This window comes from Oncorhynchus tshawytscha, linkage group LG13, assembly GCF_018296145.1.
Source record: "Oncorhynchus tshawytscha isolate Ot180627B linkage group LG13, Otsh_v2.0, whole genome shotgun sequence".
NCBI classification, from domain to species: Eukaryota; Metazoa; Chordata; class Actinopteri; order Salmoniformes; family Salmonidae; genus Oncorhynchus; species Oncorhynchus tshawytscha.
In genome coordinates, this window is record NC_056441.1 from 25,042,205 (window position 1) to 25,065,540 (window position 23,336).

General features: G+C 43.1%; 2 protein-coding genes across 2 annotated transcripts in view; both read left to right on the forward strand.

Moving 5' to 3' along the window:
* The first annotated feature begins 63 nt into the window (after positions 1 to 63).
* On the forward strand, positions 64 to 1,904 carry rpa3 (replication protein A3). The gene is made up of 4 exons (XM_024441298.2): positions 64 to 271; positions 455 to 529; positions 1,221 to 1,332; positions 1,674 to 1,904. The coding sequence occupies exons 1-4, from the start codon at positions 176 to 178 to the stop codon at positions 1,754 to 1,756; spliced, it is 366 nt and encodes a 121-aa protein (XP_024297066.1). The 5' UTR covers positions 64 to 175; the 3' UTR covers positions 1,757 to 1,904.
* A 5,067-nt stretch (positions 1,905 to 6,971) lies between these two features.
* col28a1a (collagen, type XXVIII, alpha 1a) overlaps positions 6,972 to 23,336 on the forward strand; it is a 30,215-nt gene continuing 13,850 nt past the window's right edge. Inside the window, exons 1-23 of the mRNA XM_042295458.1 lie at positions 6,972 to 7,172; positions 7,970 to 8,116; positions 8,235 to 8,406; positions 10,202 to 10,328; positions 10,622 to 10,888; positions 11,119 to 11,139; positions 11,235 to 11,294; positions 13,223 to 13,276; positions 13,953 to 13,997; positions 14,095 to 14,121; positions 14,390 to 14,434; positions 14,721 to 14,765; positions 16,156 to 16,209; positions 16,321 to 16,389; positions 16,513 to 16,581; positions 20,734 to 20,802; positions 20,980 to 21,048; positions 21,321 to 21,389; positions 21,524 to 21,592; positions 21,716 to 21,784; positions 21,907 to 21,978; positions 22,201 to 22,269; positions 22,953 to 23,024. Coding sequence (XP_042151392.1) covers positions 7,996 to 8,116; positions 8,235 to 8,406; positions 10,202 to 10,328; positions 10,622 to 10,888; positions 11,119 to 11,139; positions 11,235 to 11,294; positions 13,223 to 13,276; positions 13,953 to 13,997; positions 14,095 to 14,121; positions 14,390 to 14,434; positions 14,721 to 14,765; positions 16,156 to 16,209; positions 16,321 to 16,389; positions 16,513 to 16,581; positions 20,734 to 20,802; positions 20,980 to 21,048; positions 21,321 to 21,389; positions 21,524 to 21,592; positions 21,716 to 21,784; positions 21,907 to 21,978; positions 22,201 to 22,269; positions 22,953 to 23,024 — 1,734 coding nt within the window. The 5' untranslated portion in view covers positions 6,972 to 7,172; positions 7,970 to 7,995. The remainder of the gene's footprint in view (positions 7,173 to 7,969; positions 8,117 to 8,234; positions 8,407 to 10,201; positions 10,329 to 10,621; positions 10,889 to 11,118; positions 11,140 to 11,234; positions 11,295 to 13,222; positions 13,277 to 13,952; positions 13,998 to 14,094; positions 14,122 to 14,389; positions 14,435 to 14,720; positions 14,766 to 16,155; positions 16,210 to 16,320; positions 16,390 to 16,512; positions 16,582 to 20,733; positions 20,803 to 20,979; positions 21,049 to 21,320; positions 21,390 to 21,523; positions 21,593 to 21,715; positions 21,785 to 21,906; positions 21,979 to 22,200; positions 22,270 to 22,952; positions 23,025 to 23,336) is intronic.

Below are 23,336 nucleotides of genomic sequence, written 5' to 3' on the forward strand. Positions count from 1 at the left end.
CATTTAAATATTAATATGAGGAACGATAGTTAACAAAAGCTTCTGTCCGGGGAAAGAATGTAGCATAGAACAACGAGGAAACGTCGCCGTAACAAAGTATTTCCCGCGCTATCGCCTGCTTGTTCTACTCAATCGTAGCTAGAATTTCAAGTTGTGTTCTGCAAAATCTATCGAAATGGCAGTTTTCGAGTCACCAAAACCCAGAATAAACCATTCTATGCTGTCTCAATATATCAGCAGGGCGATTTGCTTCGTTGGACGTGTTGAGAAGGTAATATGTTAGTGCTGTTATTGGGCCTAACGTTAGTTCAGCACTAGAAATTGGATGGCCGTCTTGACGAAAGGGTCGTGGTGGTGCACAGCCAGAAATGGCAATGAAATTCGCTACTTTTATAACTAACTAGCTAGTTTGCATGACTAAATCGCAATTAATTATTTTTGTCGTCTATGACAGGTCCATCCAACTGGAAAATCATTCACTCTTTCGGATGGAGAAGGGAAGTCTGCATCAGTGGAACTTAACGAGCCGGTGAGTAGTTTCAAGACTTAACCAGCCAACTACAGTAGACTGGTTGAACAGTAGACGGGTTGAACAGTAGATGGGTTGAACAGTAGATGGGTTGAACAGTAGATGGGTTGAACAGTAGACTGGTTGAACAGTAGACTGGTTGAACAGTAGACTGGTTGAACAGTAGACTGGTTGAACAGTAGACTGGTTGAACAGTAGATTGGTTGAACAGTAGATTGGTTGAACAGTAGATTGGTTGAACAGTAGATTGGTTGAACAGTAGATTGGTTGAACAGTAGATTGGTTGAACAGTAGACTGGTTGAACAGTAGATTGGTTGAACAGTAGACTGGTTGAACAGTAGACTGGTTGAACAGTAGACTGGTTGAACAGTAGATTGGTTGAACAGTAGACTGGTTGAACAGTAGACTGGTTGAACAGTAGACTGGTTGAACAGTAGACTGGTTGAACAGTAGACTGGTTGAACAGTAGACTGGCTGAACAGTAGACTGGCTGAACAGTAGACTGGCTGAACAGTAGACTGGCTGAACAGTAGACTGGCTGAACAGTAGCTATCTTCTAGGAATTAGGAATGAAACGATCTGACAATGACAACATGGCATCACAAAACTGAAAGTGAACATTGTACTTGAGTTTCAAAGGCATATGGCTATTAGTGCATTGCCTGATGTAACATTGTTTCTCTTTCCCAGCTTGATGAGGAGCTGAGTGGGGTGGTGGAGGTGGTTGGTGTAGTGTCCAACAAAGGGGCAATAATGGCCTCCGCATACAACATGCTCAGAGAAGACCAAGGCATTCCTTTCGGTAAGTATGTCATCTCTCCTGTTGAAAAGGGAATGTGTTCTCAAAAGTACACTCTGCAAAGTTACATCATTATACACAGTGACTTCCTGCAACAAAATCTAAAAAATATGCTCTCTTGCCAATGTGGGCAGCGCAGCATACCTCAAGGGAGAGCACAGATTTGGGAGAAACAGTAGTGGTAGTCTTATTTGAATTATTGTTGATGATGTTGCCCCACGGTGTGATGATATTGCTGAGTGAACTTTTTAACTTGCCAAAGACTTTAGCTGGTTTGACGTCTCTTTGTTTTTTTACAGATCTATGTTTTTGCATATAATGTTTTTTGTTTTTTTCCTTTCCAGACCTGGAGCTGTACAATGAAGCCCTGAAAGTCATCCATGAATACCCCCAGCATTATCCGTTTGAATTAGCCACCAGTGGATGAGCACTATCCACTTCATTCAGATCATTGTCAATGTGAACCTCAATTGTCTTGTTGCCTTTTTTTTCTATATATCTCAGTTCTAAATAGATATGTATAGTTAGGACAAAAAAAACATTTCTTTGTTTTGAAAATAAAAGCCTTTAACTTGTCTGTGTTTAGGCATTATAACAATCTTCGTAATTAAACCTAAAATAACCTATGATAGAGTTTGAGATTATCAGCATCAACTGAACTGTGCATTATTGACATCTCAACCAAGTTACTTTCTCAGGATAATTGATATAAACTGTATTTCAAATCTGAATTGAAATGGCTGTGTTATAGTACCCTCTGTTGGTACAAATGTTCAACACAAGCTACTGTACTGCTTTAACCACACTTCTCTACCCTGCCACCAAGTGGTGAGGTGAGGACTAAAATAAGCTTCAGTAACACACTTATCAGCAAAAAGTGACGTTTCCCCACACAATAACTGAATGTAAACTTTCAAGACTGTGTTTCTTTTATTGTATCACAGGAATGTATTCATGGGTGGAGTTGGGATTGTGTTCATCACATTGTTTTGACAAATGCTCTCTAAATATTATGACATCTATGAATGGTTTGCATTCTAGACTTAATCTGAGATATACAAATTGACAGTGAACAACACTAGTGTAATATTCAAACTAATGTTCTCATCTGTAGAAGTTGCACAGACAGTATGTGCTTTCAAAGGAGTTTCATTTCTCAATCGAGTCATTATATAGAAGACCTGTTTTTGGGGCTGTAGAGGAGCTGGTTGGAGAACTTCAAGTTCCTCAGTGTTCACATCACTGAGGATTTATCATGGTCCACACACCAACACAAATGTGAAGAGGGCATGACAACGCCTCTTCACCCTCAGGAGGCTGAAAAGAACTCTCACGGGGCCTCAGATACTCAAAAAGTTAATACAGCTGGACCATTGATAGAATCTTGACTGGCTGCATCACCGCTTGGAATGACAACTGCTTGGCATCCGACCACAAGGCGCTACAGAGGACAGTGGGTACGTCACTGGGCGTGGTCAGAGGAAGGGCATAAAAATTGTCAGACTGTTCTCTCTGCTACCGCACGGCAAGCAGCACCGATGCACCAAATCTCGAACCAACAGGACCCTGAACAGCTTCTAACCCCAAATCATAAGACTGCTAAATAGTTAACCAAATAGCTGCCCAGACTTTCTGCATTGATGCTTTTTGCACTAGCTTTTTTGACTCATTACATACGCTGTTGCTGCTGTTTATTATCTATCCTAGTCACTTTATTCCATACATATCAACCTCAATTACTTCGTACCCCTGCACATCGACTCGGTACTGATACCCCGTGAATTGCCAGGTTATTGTTACTCATTGTGTATTTATTATAAATGTTATTATTACGTGTTATTACATTTTTATGTGTAGGCCGTCATTGTAAATATGAATTTGTTCTTAAATGACTTGCCTAGTTAAATAAAGGTTATATAAAAAATAAAGACATTTAATTCAAAAAAGGTCTATTTCTCTATTTTCTCTCTGCATTGTTGGGAAGGGCCCATAAGTAAGCATTTCACTGTTAGCCTACACCTGTTGTTTATGAAGCATGTGACAAATAAAATTGTATTTAATTTTGAAATGAAACATAAATAAAATATTGCTTAATGGCACCATAGCTGTAATGATTGTCTGATAGTGGTACTATTATTTGATACGTTGCTTACTATATTCTTCTCCTTGATGGGTGGGAAAGGAGAAGAGTAGCCTAGGGGAAGGCAGGACAGCTGCATATTGTGGCATATTCAGACATACTGTAGATACATACAAGATTGTTAAGTTGCTAGCCTATCACCTTCACTGGATATCACTTCTCCCAATCAGAGACAGTCTGTCACAGAGAGGGAGAGAGAGACTCTGACTAACTCTTATTTTGTAATAGTTTGCATACCAAGACAGACATTTCTTCAATTAACTTCATGTTGCTCTTTTTCATGAATGTAACGACTCTCCATCATACAATATGAACTATGTTTAAAACAACCTCTTTCCCAGTTTCACATATCTATCCAGCATCATGCCTATCAGGTACCCATCTAAGAGGCTTGATACAACCACATGAAGCACTCAAACCAGTCAAATTTTATGCTGAAAACTGCCACGTGTTTAACAAATGATCCAAGTATGGCGGATTCAGGAAAACTATATACCCGCAGGCCACTCATGTACGAGCACCAAAGGGCATAAAATGATCTTTCCTGAGTTCTGCTTGCTACTGCAGATACATGTAACACTTTGAAGTCACGTTTCGTACATTTCGAGCACTTCTTTTTTATTAAACTGAACACCCAGAGTTCAGGCCGGACAAGTGTAATTTTCAGTTTTAAAACCAAGCCTCGTTGGTGCTTGTACACAGGCTGCAAGGCAAATGCTGTAAAAAAGGGAAAAGGTCACACACCAGCTTCTCTGCAGCTTCACATCTCCCTAAATGACAGGCCTTGTGGAATTTATCTAGTTCAATACCATGGATGCCACTGCAAGTCCTATCAAGGGCTTATTCATTAGAACATTTAGAATCTTGCAGATAGAACATGAAACCTTGAGAATGTTGCAGAAAGAACACAGACCTTTAGAATGTTTCCGATAGAACATGGAACCTTTAGAATGTGTCTGATAGAACATGGAACGTTTAGAATGTTGCCATATTTATATCCGCAGCAACCCTCTGACCATTGGACCCTGTTGAACAGCACACCCCCATGTCTAGTCATATTTGGTGTTTTGGCCTCACGGATGAGACAGTGCAAACTCCCAACTGATGGTAAGACAAGACAACCTGTGTTAGATTTCCCTTCTCTCCATCAGAGCCTGCCGCCTCCGTGGAGTTGTTTTCTATATGGTCTAATGTTGTTTGTCAATCATTATCTCAGTCGCATGTTTAGTTGCTGCACCAGGAGAGATGGCAGGAAGCCGCCCTCCAAACTCCCTGGCCGGTGGTGGCGGGGCTGGCATCAGTCCTGCCGCCAGGCTCTGTTGGTTTAACAGCCTGGCCCAGACACCCAGCCTGAGCCCAGACACTGACTCAGTACCCACTCACACAGTGCCAGAGCATGGCTTTCACAGCACCACACTGAATAATAATAACACTACACGCCACTGAGCAGACACTTTCATCCAAATCGACTTACACCACAGTACAGTGCATACATTTTTTTGTAAGTGTAGGCCTTTGTAATCCCTGTGGGAATTGAAGCCACAACCTTGGATTGAGCTAGCGTCCTGCTCTTACCAACAGAGCAACACAGGACTTCAATTCCAACCAGGCAGTTATCAAGGAACATTCCTTCAACATTCTCGGAAGCAGAACCTTTTGACAGGCATGTTCTGTGGTTTGACATCTTTATAGTCTACTGTGCCGTGACACAGGGTTAGTAGTGCCTGGAAGGAGAAGCATCATGATCCCTGTCACACAGTGTAGATGTAGATCACTTCCCCCCTCCAGCTAGTGAGCACCCTCCTAGGCACCCTTCAACTGGGGAACTAGGGAAGTTTATGGCCGATTCCTCAGGAGGACATTTTCATTTTAAGTGTTGTGAAATACAAATATTTTAGGCTACTAATGCAACTAACTCCTGTGTCCTATTGTGAATATAGGTTGGTAATTTGAGCAGTTTAACAGTTCGTAATGTAGTTTAGACTGTGTTTGATAATATGTCAAGAAGTTTACTCTCTTAGGTTCCTGTGATAGTGAGTGACCTTAATGAAGTTGCTAGGTCTTTTCATTACATCTTCAGAAAAACACATTGTGTCAACATCTGTAGTCCTTCTGGCCTGTTGCACCAAACCTGACATATCTCATGTGAAGATTGCTAACCTTTTCAGCTAGAGCAACCCCTCTTAGACACTTTTGATTTACTTCGTCTGGAATTGCCATAAAAACCCTGTCGGTCATGTCTCCTTACTGTGAGTTATAGGAAGGAGACAGGTACAGTGATGATGTTTCTTTCATATTGCAGTCATCCAGATGAGGTCTGGTACTTGCTATTCCATGAACTTGTGGGGTTACTGCTTGGAGTGGGTCCAAGATGTTACTCAAAGGTCATTGGTCAATGATGTTTTTCTCATATTCCTTTTCTTTAACAGATAATTCACTCCATCCCTACGCTCTTAGAAAAAAAGGTGCTGTCTAGAACCTACAAGGGTTACTTGGCTGTCCCAATAGGAGAACCCTTTGAAGAACCCTTTTTGTTTCCAGATAGAACCCTTTCCACAGAGGGTTCTACATAGAACCCCAAAGGTTCTCCTCTGGGGACAGCCAAAAAATCATTTTGGAACCCTTTTGGTGTAGATCGCTGACCTACATGCACTCCAGACCTAGGTAAAAATTGTCACTGAAACTTTTGAAGTGCACATTACTTATGTGGTTTGACCAACATACAAGGTGGGCCAAGTTGGCACTTTTGGGATTATTACATTGGCTTCATTGTAGGCTAGCCTACCGGTCAAGCTAAATCAAGTGCACTTCCATTTTTTTTGAAGGATTTGACTTATATTTGATCCAGGTCTACAGTACTCATGTGTTTTACCCCTTAAGTCATATTTAGTGCCATATTGGCCCTGTTGTGTTCTAGTAGCATGTCGGTGAGGGTTGGTATTTGACCCAGTGGATCATGGTAGAAACTCAATCACTCTGAACATTGAACCATGCATTGTGTGCTGGATGAGTAAGTGCTCACATTAAAATCTTCAAAGATCGAGTCGTAAAACCCTTCGGGGGCGGGGGGGGGTTGTCTGTGGGTTCAATAAGACTCAATTGCCTTGATTGACTCAATCGCCTACAGCTATGAATGTCAACATGTACAGTAGTAGTCCCACTAAGGTTATTTATTTGATTGTAACACATTAATAACATTAGAGGTTGGGTGGGAAGGATGTTGAAGGTTGATAGGCCACAATGTGGTTTATGCATAGGGCCTATGAATAAATATTATAGGCCAATAGTTGGCATTAATAATGACTGAGAAAACAAGGTGGTGGGACTGGCCTCAATATTGTAGAGTGAAAAAAACTGATTTACTATTGATGTTATCAATATGAAAAATGTGCAATAACCTAAACTCATTTTCCCCCATCAATCTGATAAGAATCAGCCCTGTAGCTTTATAAAATACTGGTAAAGGGAGGCATCCCCGTGCTGTTTGACAACAGTGCGATGATAGGTGCGCTTCGTAAATATTCAGTGTTCGCAGTGCAGCCCCCTCGTGCAGGTTTGAATCGATTCGAGCGGGTCGATCACCGTTGCTCTCTCTTGCTTTAGGACTAAACCGGGGATAAAAAAACTCGCCCACCGGATTATGTAATTGAGACCAAATGAGCGGACTATTACTGTGATTGATTGTATTTAAATGAGAATCAAGGTAAGGTTTAATTGAATTTAAACTATGTTATGTAACACATTTGTGTCAAGTGTAGGCTATTGAACACGTAGAGAGAATATTGTTGTAGACAATCCAATGACAATCGCATTTGTTGCATATTGTATTCCAGATTGAAATGTTTTTTATTTATTTATTAAATAGTGATAATAATGATGAGTTCGGTGTTGTCTGCGCTTTTAAATCAATCAATCCGTTGATTTGATAGCATTAACTTGTTCTCCGAATAATTCTCGGGAATTATGCATTTACAATCACACATTTACAAGGAAATATTTGCAGCTAAATATTATGAATAAGGCTGGGACAAATTCAAATAACTCGATAAAATTAAATTCATGAAATAAAAATATATTTTGTAACTAAATGGGAACATTTTCTGAAGAAATAATTGTCTGATCATATCCTGAAAATTACTGCTGTAAAGGCAAACAGTAACTGGTAATAACTTTGGTAAAATAGATGATTTCACACAGAGAGCAGTGATTCTGGTTTCCTGGGTAGTCATTATGAAGTTACAGCTGCAGCTATTCCCTCAGTGGAGGCTTCATGTACAACCTGTTCCCTTTGCTTGCAAACAAACGATGATATGGCATTAGCCCAAATTGATCTGGCGTCATTTAAAGTTGTATTATGGTGTTGCCGCCCTCTAGTGTGTACAGAAGTCATAGCACTCTTCTGTGACTAGAAGTGTGTGTGTGCGTGTGTGACTGTTTGTGTGTCTGTGTGTGTTCTGAATTAGGAGAAGTTGTCTCAAACTCATGTTTGGTTGGTTCTAGGCTGAGCTGCTGGACAAGAGATCAAGATGAGGAAGGTTGTGGAGCTGTTGCTCCTCGTGTTGGTACTAACACACACAGCCAGGGGTCAGGGCAGGAGGAGGAAGGGCCAGAGAGATGACAACCAGGTCCTCCAAAAGGAAGGGAAAAGTAAGTGGGTTTCATTCTTTAATTAATTAATCCATTAATTCATTAATTCATTCATGTATTCATTCACTCACCTGCAATCCTCTCCACCCTGTCTCTCTTTCCACCCCCTCCCCAATAGTTCTGATCTGCCCGGTGGAGATCATGTTCATCCTGGACAGCTCAGAGAAGGCCAAGGTGCTGTTGTTTGAGAAGCAGAAAGACTTCGTCCTGCGTTTCAGCACGCGGCTCATGCAGATCCAGGCAGCAGGTTGGAGACTGAGGTTGAGGTTGGCTGCACTGCAGTACAGCAGGTTGGTACTGTAGAGGTTAGAGGGATGAGGCTGGCTGCACTGCAGTACAGCAGGTTGGTACTGTAGAGGTTAGAGGGATGAGGCTGGCGGCACTGCAGTACAGCAGGTTGGTACTGTAGAGGTTAGATGAGGCTGGCAGTACTTGGTACTGTAGATGTTGAGGGATGAGGCAGTACAGCAGGTTGGTACTGTAGAGGTTAGAGGGATGAGGCTGGCTGCACTGCAGTACAGCAGGTTGGTACTGTAGAGGTTAGAGGGATGAGGCTGGCTGCACTGCAGTACGGCAGGTTGGTACTGTAGAGGTTAGGGGGATGAGGCTGGCTGCACTGCAGTACAGCAGGTTGGTACTGTAGAGGTTAAAGGGATGAGGCTGGCTGCACTGCAGTACAGCAGGTTGGTACTGTAGAGGTTAGAGGGATGAGCTAACAACCAGATAGGTTCTATCCCGTGGTAGCCGGGAGTGGGCTGGCAACCAGTGGGTTGCTGGTATTAGTATCCCACTGAAGATGTCATCTTCTGCCCTTGTGCCCTCGAGCAAGGCACTTAACTCTAACTGCTCACCGTCTAACGTCTCTAGATTTAACTGCTCTCCATCTAACATATCTAGATTTAACTGCTCTCCATCTAACGTCTATAGATTTAACTGCTCTCCATCTAACGTCTCTAGATTTAACTGCTCTCCATCTAACGTCTATAGATTTAACTGCTCTCCATCTAACGTCTCTAGATTTAACTGCTCTCCATCTAACGTCTCTAGATTTACCTGCTCTCCATCTAACGTCTCTAGATTTAACTGCTCTCCATCTAACGTCTCTAGATTTAACTGCTCTCCATCTAACGTCTCTAGGTTTAACTGCTCACCATCTAACGTCTCTAGATTTAACTGCTCTCCATCTAACGTCTCTAGATTTAACTGCTCTCCATCTAACATATCTAGATTTAACTGCTCTCCATCTAACGTCTCTAGATTTAACTGCTCTCCATCTAACATATCTAGATTTAACTGCTCTCCATCTAACATATCTAGATTTAACTGCTCTCCATCTAACGTCTCTAGATTTAACTGCTCTCCATCTAACGTCTCTAGATTTAACTGCTCTCCATCTAACGTCTCTAGATTTAACTGCTCTCCATCTAACGTCTCTAGATTTAACTGCTCTCCATCTAACGTCTCTAGGTTTAACTGCTCTCCATCTAACATATCTAGATTTAACTGCTCTCCATCTAACGTCTCTAGATTTAACTGCTCTCCATCTAACGTCTCTAGATTTAACTGCTCTCCATCTAACATATCTAGATTTAACTGCTCTCCATCTAACATATCTAGATTTAACTGCTCTCCATCTAACGTCTCTAGATTTAACTCCTCTCCATCTAACATATCTAGATTTAACTGCTCTCCATCTAACATATCTAGATTTAACTGCTCACCATCTAACGTCTCTAGATTTAACTGCTCTCCATCTAACGTCTCTAGATTTAACTGCTCTCCATCTAACATCTCTAGATTTAACTGCTCTCCATCTAACGTCTCTAGATTTAACTGCTCTCCATCTAACGTCTCTAGATTTAACTGCTCTCCATCTAACGTCTCTAGATTTAACTGCTCTCCATCTAACGTCTCTAGATTTAACTGCTCTCCATCTAACGTCTCTAGATTTAACTGCTCTCCATCTAACGTCTCTAGATTTAACTGCTCTCCATCTAACGTCTCTAGATTTAACTGCTCTCCATCTAACGTCTCTAGGTTTAACTGCTCTCCATCTTCTTCTTATTATTTTTCTTCTCCTCCTAGTTCTGTTTCTCTGGAGCACAACTTCCGGGACTGGCAGGATGTGGATGTGTTCCAGAGCAGAGTGGCGTCCATGGCCTACATCGGACACGGAACCTACTCAGCCTACGCCATCACTAACGCTACACAGGTCTGCATATCATTATCTAGTAGCACTTTACTTGGATTGTCCCTTGCAGATGTTTGATGGATGTTAAACTAACCATCAACTAACCGTTCAACTAACTCTCCACTAAACCTAAACCTAACCCTAGTCTTAGCCCCAAGCCAATAGGGTTGCATATGAAAGTTTGTTGATAGTTGGATTATCCATAGAGGACTATCCCAAAAAAAAGTCAACCCAATTGAGAACAAAGTGTACCACACCAAAAAACAAGTGTTAGACCCAATATCAAAGTACAATCAAATGATTATAACACCCAGATGTTTAGCCGTGAGACAGCGGCCAACAGCCTGAGGGTGATGTTGCTGATGACTGACGGCGTGGACCATCCCCGTAGCCCCAGTGCTGTGACCGCCGCATCCGAGGCCAAGAACCACAACATTCGTCTGTTCACCATCGGGCTGTCGGGTCTACCCAGGGATATGCCCACCAATGCCAGGTTACGTTCCATCGCCAGCGCCCCACCACAGCAGCACGTCCTCAGCCTCACAGACAACCTGCTGGAGGATAAACTTTTCAGAGAACTGGTGAGTGGTGGTGGGAGTGAGCTGTCCTCAAGGATATCAACATGTCTTGACATTGCCATAAACTTCTAGATGTTTATGTTTTCCTTCACCCCCTAAATCCCAATTCAGGAGGGCTCACGCAGTGAGTTACCTGACCAGGATTAAAATGGCTCAATTTAAACATGTACATTACTGAGCACCTAAGTGTGAGCTATCAAAATATAAAGTGCTGCTATTTCTTCTTTTTTCAGAACACGCTTGTCAACACAGGGGTAAGTATGTCCCTTTTCCTTGTAACCATCCATTTGGAATGTAAAGATGACTATCTCTGAGGTGTCTACTCAAATGTTGCTTCCCTTGGTTCCAGTGCCCACAGCCGAAGTCCTGTCTGTGTGATAAAGGAGAAAGAGGTCCCCCTGGAAGCCCGGTGAGTCCACTTCTGTCTCATCGTCTAACCCATTCTTGTTTTTGATCAAAAGCATCCTCTAGTAGCCAGTACATACCATACGCTATAACTCTTCTTCAGTTTTTATTTTGTTGTCCTCTTCTGTCTTTTGTCAATTCATTCAATTCAGGATGTACACTGACGTTTTAATTCCAATTGTCGTCATTGAAAAGCACTGACTGGTTTGATGAATTGACCTCATGTGTCCAGGTTGATGTGTCCAGGTTGACAGTACAGAGGAGCAGTAATCCTCAGACAGGCCTGTGTTATTGCTGGCATGTTCACCAGTTGGACAATCTTGGGCTGTAATCCCCCTACATATCCTTTTGTATGCAAACAGAGGTTTTTCCAGTAATAGCCCCCCTGTCCCTAACCCACCCTAAACTGCTCAACGCCCCTGTAACACCCCTGAATACTCATAGCAGGTGCTCATAGCCGGGTCATCTGGCCTCTTTGTAGGCCTCTGTGTATACAAGAGTGGTCCTGGGCATCACATCAAAGAGTAGGAAGTGTTTCCCACACTGCAAGTGTAGCAGGCCTGTACTGTGCAAGGGGTCGAAGGGTCATGGCGTAAAATAAAAGAATAGAGTAGTGGGACTTGACTAGCAGGCCTTTTGAAGAGAGGCTTATGGCTGGAAGCAGTGGTCAAGGATAGGAGATTAAGTGTGGGCAAACACACAGGGAGGGGATGAGCATTAGGATGTTAGGGAGTTAACTGAGGTTATAAGGTACAGAGGCCCCTGACACTATTGAGTTAACTGAGGCTATATGGCACAGAGGCCCGTGACACTATTGAGTTATTTGAGGCTATACGGCACAGAGGCCCATGACACTATTGAGTTATTTGAGGCTATACGGCACAGAGTCCCCTGACACTATTGAGTTATTTGAGGCTATACGGCACAGAGTCCCCTGACACTATTGAGATATTTGAGGCTATACGACACAGAGGCCCCTGACACTATTGAGTTATTTGAGGCTATACGGCACAGAGGCCCATGACACTATTGAGTTATTTGAGGCTATATGGCACAGAGTCCCCTGACACTATTGAGTTATTTGAGGCTATACGGCACAGAGGCCCCTCACACTATTGAGTTATTTGAGGGTATACGGCACAGAGGCCCGTGACACTACTGAGTTATTTGAGGCTATACGGCACAGAGGCCCATGACACTATTGAGTTATTTGAGGCTATACGGCACAGAGGCCCCTCACACTATTGAGTTATTTGAGGCTATACGGCACAGAGGCCCATGACACTATTGAGTTATTTGAGGCTATACGGCACAGAGGGCCATGACACCATTGAGTTATTTGAGGCTATACGGCACAGAGGCCCATGACACTATTGAGTTATTTGAGGCTATACGGCACAGAGGCCCCTCACACTATTGAGTTATTTGAGGCTATACGGCACAGAGGCCCCTCACACTATTGAGTTATTTGAGGCTATACGGCACAGAGGCCCCTCACACTATTGAGTTATTTGAGGCTATACGGCACAGAGGCCCGTGACACTATTGAGTTATTTGAGGCTATATGGCACAGAGGCCCGTGACACTATTGAGTTATTTGAGGCTATACGGCACAGAGGCCCCTCACACTTTTGAGTTATTTGAGGCTATACGGCACACAGGCCCCTCACACTATTGAGTTGACTGAGGTTGTATAGGCTACCACTTAAGGTTTGAGACTGATAATACATAGAGAGGTCACAGGAAGAGCATAGACAGGGACACGCACCGAACGACCACGGTCACCTACTGTACGTACAAATCTACACACACTATGGAGATGTTATGGGAACAACCAGTGATGAAAAAGGGCCCCAAAAAGTCACATTCTGTCCAACGATCTGTCCTCTATCCTCTGATGGAATGATCTCTCCATTCCTTTGAAATCTGCAGGGAAAATCAGCCCAGCCTGGATCTGACGGTTCTCCCGGTCCAAAAGGATTTCATGTAAGTTCTTCGTTTTGTCCTGAGATAATCCCACCATGTTCATTTGTAGTGACAGAAAGAATGCAGTGTTTTTATATACGTTGATGTTCGTTGGAATGTTTTTACATATGTTGATGTTCGTTGGAATGTTTTTATATACGTTGATGTACATTGGAATGTTTTTACATACGTTGATGTTCGTTGGGAATGTTTTTACATATGTTGATGTTCGTTGGAATGTTTTTATATACGTTGATGTTCGTGGGAATGTTTTTACATACGTTGATGTTCGTGGGAATGTTTTTATATACGTTGATGTTCGTGGGAATGTTTTTACATACGTTGATGTTCGTGGGAATGTTTTTATATACGTTGATGTTCGTGGGAATGTTTTTATATACGTTGATGTTCGTGGGAATGTTTTTATATACGTTGATGTTCGTGGGAATGTTTTTACATATGTTGATGTTTGTTGGAATGTTTTTACATATGTTGATGTTTGTTGAAATGTTTTTACATACGTTGATGTTTGTTGGAATGTTTTTATATATGTTGATGTTCGTTGGGATGTTTTTATAGATGTTGATGTTCGTTGGAATGTTTTTATAGACGTTGACATTCGTTGGGATGTTTTTATAGACGTTGATGGATATACTGTATGGATGCATTCACTGTCTGGTCTCTGGTGTCACTGTAGGGGGAACCTGGTATCAACGGAAGGCCTGGGATGGAGGGTATCGAGGTACTGTAGCATAGATGACAAAAACAATCTATTCAGGTATATTGTTGAATTATAACTGATGTATAGATTTTTATTGAGATCTCTCCTGTTGTTTTAGGGTCGACCCGGCACTAGAGGGGAAAAGGTGAGATACCAGTACTACTTGGTGACCGTAAATGAATTGTGCAAAGATAATTGACCCATGATGGATTAGAAACTGAATCATAGTGAAACAGCTGGTCAAGATCCCCATGCTACCCTGACAACAAACAGTAGACTATAGTGTTTGTTCTATACTACATGCTAGCTAGATAACATCAGTTTTAATCAGTACCCTGGTCTTCTGGCACGCCTCGGGTTAAAACACTCAGCGCAGTCAGAATTCAGTCTTCTCTGATTAAAATGTTTTCCAGGGGGAAAGAGGCGAGTGTGGCGTCCGCGGGATGAAGGGAGATCAAGTAGGTTTTTTATGAATGACTCTCTCCGCTCTCTCCATGCCTCTGCTCTGTTCATTGTAAATGGCTATCCCCCCACTAACTGCTGCTCAGTGCATTCGGATGAATTTCTGACTGAGGATTAACTGCATTGTGAAGAGATAGCTATACGCTAGACTCAGCAGCTTGTAAGCTTGTAACTGGGAGTGAGAGTTGCACATGTCCTTTTAAAGTTCTTGTGACTTTTGGCTGCAACCTCAATAGGCTGTTATGTCCCTCTTCCCCGCCTGACTGTGACCTGTTCCCACAGGGGCCAGACGGACCTCCAGGCCCTCGGGGACCCAGAGGAGAGCAGGTGACTCAATATAATATAATACAACTTTATTGTCCATATGTTACAGCGAACAAAATGGTCAATATGGTGGTGGCTTGGTCATTTTGGAGACATGCAGATCAATGTTTTTTCCCAGAGGCCTCAGACAATGTTTGTTTGGTTGTCGATACAGACTTGGGGCCCTACAAAATAGATAGCCAAGTCCCAGGGATAAGTCAAAGTCATTATGTCTGTACTGCTTCTGAAACAAAAAGAAAACTCAACTTCATATCGATTCTTTCTAACACGCTTTAGCACTGTACCGGGAAAATATTATATTTGACTTACCCTGGAAACTAGAGGAGGCTGGTGGGATGAGCTACAGGAAGACGGCTAATTGTAATGCATGGAATGGAATCGATGGAATGGAGTCAAGCGTGTTTTCCGTATGTGTGATGTGTTTGACTCCGTTGCAATATTCCATTGCAGCCATTACCATGATCCCGTCCTCCTATAGCACTCCCCACCAGCCTCCTCTGCTGGAAACAGTAAAACAACTAGGTTTAATTGAATAAGGCCCTGAGTATCTTTAGAATCCAGTAAATGTACTTGCATGTGTTCTAAATGAATGTCTTCGATGTACATACTGAGGAGAAATCCCCATGGCTTTATACATTTGGAAGAATCCCACTCCTCACACAACGCTCTGCCCATTCATACCTGTGTGTGAATGAGTGAGTGGTCAAATTGAACGAATCCTGTGTCTACACCCCCACATCTGACCCTCCCCTGGAACCATCAGTATCTCATGGAGATGCACACTGAGTATGAAGCTCTTCTCCCAGTCTGCACTTATGGAATGTGAGTCCTGGCTTAGTCCTTATCCCGCCATAATGGAGCCTATCTAAAGCAGTCAATCCAAGCCTGCAGTTTATTATCTCCCACCAGACTATTGTCCTGCAGGATTAGTGTTTCGGCACGTTATCTACCCCCTTTAATTCCTCCTTAAACGCTTTTCACGCCCTTCCAGCGTTAGCATGACAACAGCAGTCCATCACCTGAATACGGTGGTGGTTTTTAGATTAAAATTTTAGCCCTGGTCCTAGATCATGTTCCCATGGGGACTAGGGAGTACCTATGCAAATAATTGTAGAACTAAGGAGGATGAGGCTAGTGGAAACATAATTTGATTGACCACACCCTGACCCTCCAAACTATACATGATCTGTTTGTCATACGATAACATTGACCAGAGAATGTGAAACTAAAGCTTAGGTTTAACTCACACATCGCTGCTCACACGCATTTCCAATTACAAAAGAAGTTAGGGGGTGGTTCTATCCAGGAAAAACTCAAAGCCCTGTGAATTTAGTCTACTGTAGATTATTTCAATTCAGTCATTGACCGAGGTGTTTTCTTGTCTCTGTGGCAGGGTCTTAGTGGAGGTCCCGGGGACCAGGGCCCTGAAGGACTTGTAGGACCCAAAGTAAGGATGACGTTAAACTTCCAATACCTCCAGAAATGTTCTAGATACAAATACAGCTGAAATGTATTGGGGAAGTTGGGGTAAGGTGAATGATGCCCCTCTCTTTCCCAGGGTGACCGTGGACCTGGTGGAGTGACAGGACCTCCAGGGGATACTGGCATCGGCTTTCCTGGACCTAAAGTTAGTTTAGATATTCTTTATTTTTGGAGGTGTTACTTCTGTCATGCAATCTCTCTAGTGATCTCTCTAGTAATCCCTCTAATGATCTTTCAGACTCTAATCCTAATTTATCCTGTATCCCAGGGCAATAAAGGAAACCAGGGAAGGCCTGGACCCACCGGTCCCTTGGGTATGGGTGAACCAGGACTGCCGGTAAGTTCACAATATTCGTTAGGTGTTATGGCTAGATACAGTTGAAGTCGGAAGTTTGCATACACCTTAGCCAAATACATTTAAACTCAGTTTTTCACAATTCCTAACATTTAATCCAAGTAAAAACTCCCTGTCTTAGGTCAGTTAGGATCACCACTTTATATTAAGAATGTGAAATATCAGAATAATTGTAGAGAGAATTATGTATTTTAGTTTTTATTTCTTTCATCACATTTCCAGTGGGTCAGAAGTTTATATACACTCAATTAGTATTTGGTAGCATTGCCTTTAAATTGTTTAATTTGGGTCAAACATTTCGGGTAGCCTTCCACAAGCTTCCCACAATAAGTTGGGTGAATTTTGGCCCATTCCTCCTGACTGAACTGGTGTAACTGAGTCAGGTTTGTAGGCCTCCTTTCTAGCACACACTTTTTCAGTTCTGCACACAAATTTTCTATGGGATTGAGGTCAGGGCTTTGTGATGGCCACACCTTGACTTTGTTGTCCTTAAGCCATTTTGCCGCAACTTTGGAAGTATGCTTGGGGTCATTGTTCATTTGGAAGACCCTTTTGCGACCAAGCTTTAAACTTCCTGACTGATGTCTTGAGATGTTGCTTCAATATATCATCATCATTTTCCTTGAATTTATGCCATCTATTTTGTGAAGTGCACCAGTCCCACCTGCAGCAAAGCACCCCCACAACATGATGCTGCCACCCCCGTGCTTCACGGTCGGGATGGTGGTCTTCGGCTTGCAAGCATCCCCCTTTTTCCTCCAAACATAACGATGGTCATTATGGCCAAACAGTTAAATTTTTGTTTCATCAGACCAGAGGACATTTCTCCAAAAAGTACGATCTTTGTCCCAATGTGCAGTTGCAAACCGTAGTCTGGCTTTTTTATGGCGGTTTTGGAGCAGTGGCTTCTTCCTTGCTGAGCGGACTTTCAGGTTATGTCGATATAGGACTTATTTTACTGTGGATATAGATACTTTTGAACCTGTTTCCTCCAACATCTTCACAAGGTCCTTTGTTGTTTTTCTGGTATTGATTTGCATTTCTCACACCAAAGTACGTTCATCTCTAGGAGACAGAACACGTCTCCTTCCTGAGCGGTATGACGGCTGCGTGGTCCCTTGGTGTTTATACTTGCATACTATTGTTTGTACAGATGAACGTGGTACCTTCAGGCATTTGGAAATTGCACCCAAGGATGAACCAGACTTGTGGAGGTCTACAATTTTTTATCTGAGGTCTTGACGGATTTCTTTTGATTTTCCCATGATGTCAAGCAAAGAGGCACTGAGTTTGAAGGTAGGCCTTGAAATACATCCACAGGTACACCTCCAATTGACTCAAATTAAGTCAATTAGCCTATCAGAAGTTTCTAAAGCCATGACATAATTTTCTGTAATTTTCCAAGCTGTTTAAATGGACAGTCAACTTAGTGTATGTAAACTTCTGACCCACTGGAATTGTGATACAGTGAACTATAAGTGAAATAATCTGTCTGTAAACAATTGTTGGAAAGATTACTAGTGTTATGCACAAAGTAGATGTCCTAACTCAACTTGCCAAAACTATAGTTTGTTTAACAAGACATTTGTGGAGTGGTTGAAAAACAAGTTTTAATGACTCCAAACTAAGTGTATGTAAACTTCGTACTTCAACTGTATGTAAGGGCCGACACCGGACAGGAGAAGCAGGTACGGGGAGTCAGACATTTATTCGGGAACAGACATAGAACAAGACAGGAACAGCGTCAGCACACAGGAAACACGGACATATGAGAACAATGCAGCAGTGGGAACAGACATAGAACAAGACAGGAACAGCGTCAGCACACAGGAAACACGGACATATGACAACAATGCAGCAGTGGGAACAGACATAGAACAAGACAGGAACAGAGTCAGCACACAGGAAACACGGACATATGACAACAATGCAGCAGTGGGAACAGACATAGAACAAGACAGGAACAGAGTCAGCACACAGGAAACACGGACATATGACAACAATGCAGCAGTGGGAACAGACATAGAACAAGACAGGAACAGAGTCAGCACACAGGAAACACGGACATATGACCACAATGCAGCAGTGGGAACAGACATAGAACAAGACAGAAACACGGAAACATATGACAACAATGCAGCAGTGGGAACAGACATAGAACAAGACAGGAACAGAGTCAGCACACAGGAAACACGGACATATGAGAACAATGCAGCAGTGGGAACAGACATAGAACAAGACAGGAACAGAGTCAGCACACAGGAAACACGGACATATGACAACAATGCAGCAGTGGGAACAGACATAGAACAAGACAGGAACAGCGTCAGCACACAGGAAACACGGACATATGACAACAATGCAGCAGCGAGAACAGAGCAGGGAACCTACAAATATAGGAGAGGTAATAAACAGGTGATTGAGTGAGTCCAATATCGCTGAAGAGTGTGACGAGGGAAGGCAGGTGTGCGTAAATGATGCAGGGCAGGGGGGAAGAGCGGGAGCAGGCGTGACAGAACCTCCCCTCTAGGGGCGTCAACCGGCGTCCCACCTGGGCGAGCCGGCCGAGACATGGGTGCTGGGCAAACCGGCTGGGGGTAAACCCCCCGCGAACCGGCTGGGGTGTGGGAGCCTGGTGAACCGGTATAGAACATGATAGGAACAGCGTCAGAACACGGGTAACACGGACATACAACAATCAATCCCAAAGCAGGGAACAGAGCTTGGGAACAGACAGATATATGGGGAAGGTAATGACACAAGTACTGTAATTGAGTCCACGTGAGTCCAATGATCGCTGATGTGTGCGACGGGTGGAAGGCAGGTGTGCGTACTGATGGTGGCTTGAGTGCATAATGCTGGGGATCCTGGTGCCCTCGAGCGCTAGGGGGAGGAAAGAGCGGGAGCAGGCGTGACAAGATAACTTTCTTACGTCAACGCTTGCTTGACATAGCCCTCTACAACTAAGCTTTCTTAGGGTCCAACAAGCTCTCTCTACCCTTAACCTTGTTCTGAACACCTCCAAAACAAAGGTCATGTGGTTTGGTAAGAAGAATGCCTCTCCTCCCATAGGTGTTAATACAACCTCTGAGGGTTTAGAGCTTGAGATAGTCACCTCATAAAATGATTTGGGAGTATGGCTAGATGGTGCACTGTCCTTCTCTCAGCACATATCAAAGCTGCAGGCTAAAGTTATATCTAGACTTGGTTTCCTCTATCGTAATCGCTCCTCTTTCACCCCAGCTGCCAAACTAACCCTGATTCAGATGACCATCCTACCCATGCTAGATTACGGAGACATAATTTAAATATTGTCAGGTAAGGTTGCTCTCGAGCAGCTAGATGTTCTTTACCATTCGGCCATCAGATTTGCCACCAATGCTCCTTATAGGACGTATCACTGCACTCTATACTCCTCTGTAAACTGGTCATCTCTGTATACCCGTCGCAAGACCCACTTTTTGATGCTTAATTATAAAACCCTCTTAGGCCTCCCTCCCCCCTATCTGAGATATCTACTGCAGCCCTCATCCTCCACATACAACACCCGTTCTGCTATTCACATTCTGTTAAAGGTCCCCAAAGCACACACAGCCCTGGGTCACTCCTCTTTTCAGTTCACTGCAGCTAGCGACTGGAACGAGCTGCAACAAACACTCAAACTGGACAGTTTTATCTCAATCTCTTCATTCAAAGACTCAATCATGGACACTCTAACTGACAGTTATGGCTGCTTTGTGTGATGTATTGTTGTCTCTACCTTCTTGCCCTTATACTGTTGTCTGTGCCCAATAATGTTTGTACCATGTTTTGTGCTGCTACCATGTTGTGTTGTCATGTGTTGCTGCCTTGCTATGTTGTTTTCTTTAGGTCTCTTTATGTAGTGTTGTGTTGTCTCTTGTCGTGATGTGTGTTTTGTCCTTTTGGAGGCCTTTTGCCTTTTGGTAGGCTGTCATTGTAAATAAGAATTTGTTCTTAACTGACTTGCCTAGTTAAATAAAGGTTAAATAAAAATACAATTGTAGAATTACCCTGCAGTGTGTCAGGATATCCACTAGGTTGAGATATATTGTTAATAATTGAGCCTTGCTCTTTGCTGACGGTAATTTTTATCCTCTTTATTATGTCTACTAGGGTCCATTTGGTCCTTCAGGGGTCCAGGGAACACAAGGGTTCCCAGGAGAGGGTCTACCAGGGCCTAAGGTGAGACACCGTCACTAGCTGTTCATACCACTGAATAGTCTAGCTTGGATATGTTCTGTATGTGTAGGCTATAGTGAGCTGTGCGTGAGATATGACATGTAGGAATCACATATCTTTCTTATTTATACAGTAAAGTGTGTACCTAGCTAATGGCTCAGGGTGTATTTTGTGTTTCAGGGTGACAGGGGTTACGAGGGTCCTAAGGGCACCCGCGGCACCCCGGGTTCAGGGTTGAAAGGTGACAAGGTATGTTGGCCCTAACCCTGACCCTAAACCATCAAAATTGTCTCTCTGATGCCAAGAGGGGGGCCTTTTTAAATGTTAATTCCCAGGGGCCGAGACTTGGCAAGTCCGGCCATGCACTGCAGAAGCACTGTGTTCTGATATTATGACAGTGTCCCTGATGAAGTTGCTATCATAAAAGGGGCTCAGAAGCAAAAAAAAAAAACAATGTTTGGGAACCCCTGCACTAAGGGACTACCGCTTATCCTCTGATCCCTTTAACCTCTGACCTCCAGGGAAACACAGGAGCTCCAGGTTTGCCAGGATTGGTGGGTTTTCCAGGTGCAGGGATCCAAGGAGAAAAGGCAGGCCTATTAAATTATTCCATTGTTTCCACTGTGTTCCACTATTTCAATTTGTATCCAACTGACTTTCTGGTTTGTTTTATCACTCAATTATAACTAAATTGACTAATCTCTGTCCCTCTCTCTCCTTGCAGGGAGACAGTGGTCCATCTGGATCTTCCGGCCCTCGGGGGCCACCAGGGCTGGGAATAGTCGGCCCAAAGGTGGGTGGAACTAAATATGGTGGTGGGTGACCCTTACTCAAATCCAGACCATGAGGTCCGTACTACTGCTTGTTTTCATTCTTCACCTCTAATCAGGGACTGATCCAGTTGTCTTCTCCACAGGGTGACCAGGGCTTCCCAGGAGAGCATGGACCACAGGGAGAGAGAGGAGTCGGGGAGCCAGGGTCAAAGGTGAGTTGATGGCAAAGGTCCCCAATGAAACATTCAACACCGGATATTATGTACATTCACTGTATGTACAGCTGAGATGAGCAGGTGTTGAATGTGAGTGTCTGGTCTTTGGTCTTCTCCAGGGTGAACCAGGACCTGACGGATCTTCTGGGATACCTGGTATACCCGGGGAAGATGGAGCGGTCGGACCTAAGGTAAGCAAGGGGTCAAAGGAGGTCAAAGTTCATTGGGCCCAATTGTATATTTACTAGAGTTTAAAGTAAGGAATGATTTGCTCTAAAGTTTAAGTAATCTTTATTCGTCCAACTGCTTTAAAATGCACACGCAAACGCACAGAGCACAGACATTTGAAATAGTTCATTTGCTAACTTGTTCATTGTCTGCATTTTTATATTCTCCTTGGTGTCTTGAAACAGGGTGAGATTGGTTTACCAGGACTGCGAGGGACAGAGGGTGAGCCTGGGAAAGGAATTCCTGGAGAAAAGGTAGAGTTCTTTTTTTGAAGGTTTTGGATATAAAATGTTTCCCCAGACAACCACCCACAGTCCTATAGAAACCTTTGGCACTGTAGTGCTGGCATACCTACATACACCTACGTTAAACACAGGATTACCTGCATCCAGTATAGGAGTCAGACCGATTATTAAACTCCACCTTAAGCAATACAGGAGAGGACTTCCTGAATGGTCAACCTTCAAAGTACAGGATAGACAAATATTGCGCTGGGCCTTACACAATTGAGTTGAGTAAGTATACCGGTCAAAGGGTGTGACAACAGAGAAATCTTCATCATTACCGCCATATTAAACATGCCGTATAGATCAGGCTGGATGAATAAACATTTACTAAAACAATTCTTTATCCAATACAACTAGACTCCCTGACCGGTGCTTCACCTTTGAAAAGCAATTCCAAGCAAGATTATACATCAAAATATAATAAGATATGAATGGCACCTGCATTGGAAACGGAAGTGCAAACACAGTATCGCTGCATTCCAGAGAATCCTGACAGTGTCCGCATCCCAAATAGCACCCTATTCCCTATATAGTGCACTACTTTAGACCATAGCTCTATGGTATGCACATCATAGGTTGGTACATACTTTCTCTGTCTTTGTATCTACATATCATTTTTTGAATGATTTCACTTGTGTGTTTATCTACAGGGTGATCGAGGTGACCGGGGGGTGAGGGGACTACCAGGAACGCCAGGGCCCGTGGGACCTGCAGGAGCCAAGGTATGCTAAAGCCACACTTCTTAGTTTGTGCATAGCCTTAAAAAGTTGTCCCCTGCACTCTCATCGAACAAGGTGTAATTTCGAAATTTGGTTGCCCATCAGCAATCAGTCAATTAGCCCATGTCAGCTAACATGTTTTAGATTGGTAAGTTAGTCTAGTGGCCAGATATCTAAACTTGTAGTATACATGGTCAAATTACATTGATCATCAGTTATCATATTAAAAAATGCAAACATCTGTCTTCACCCTATGACAAAAATGTGTAGAATTACAGGAAATTAGCTGTAAAACTGCACATTTTCTTTCCTCCC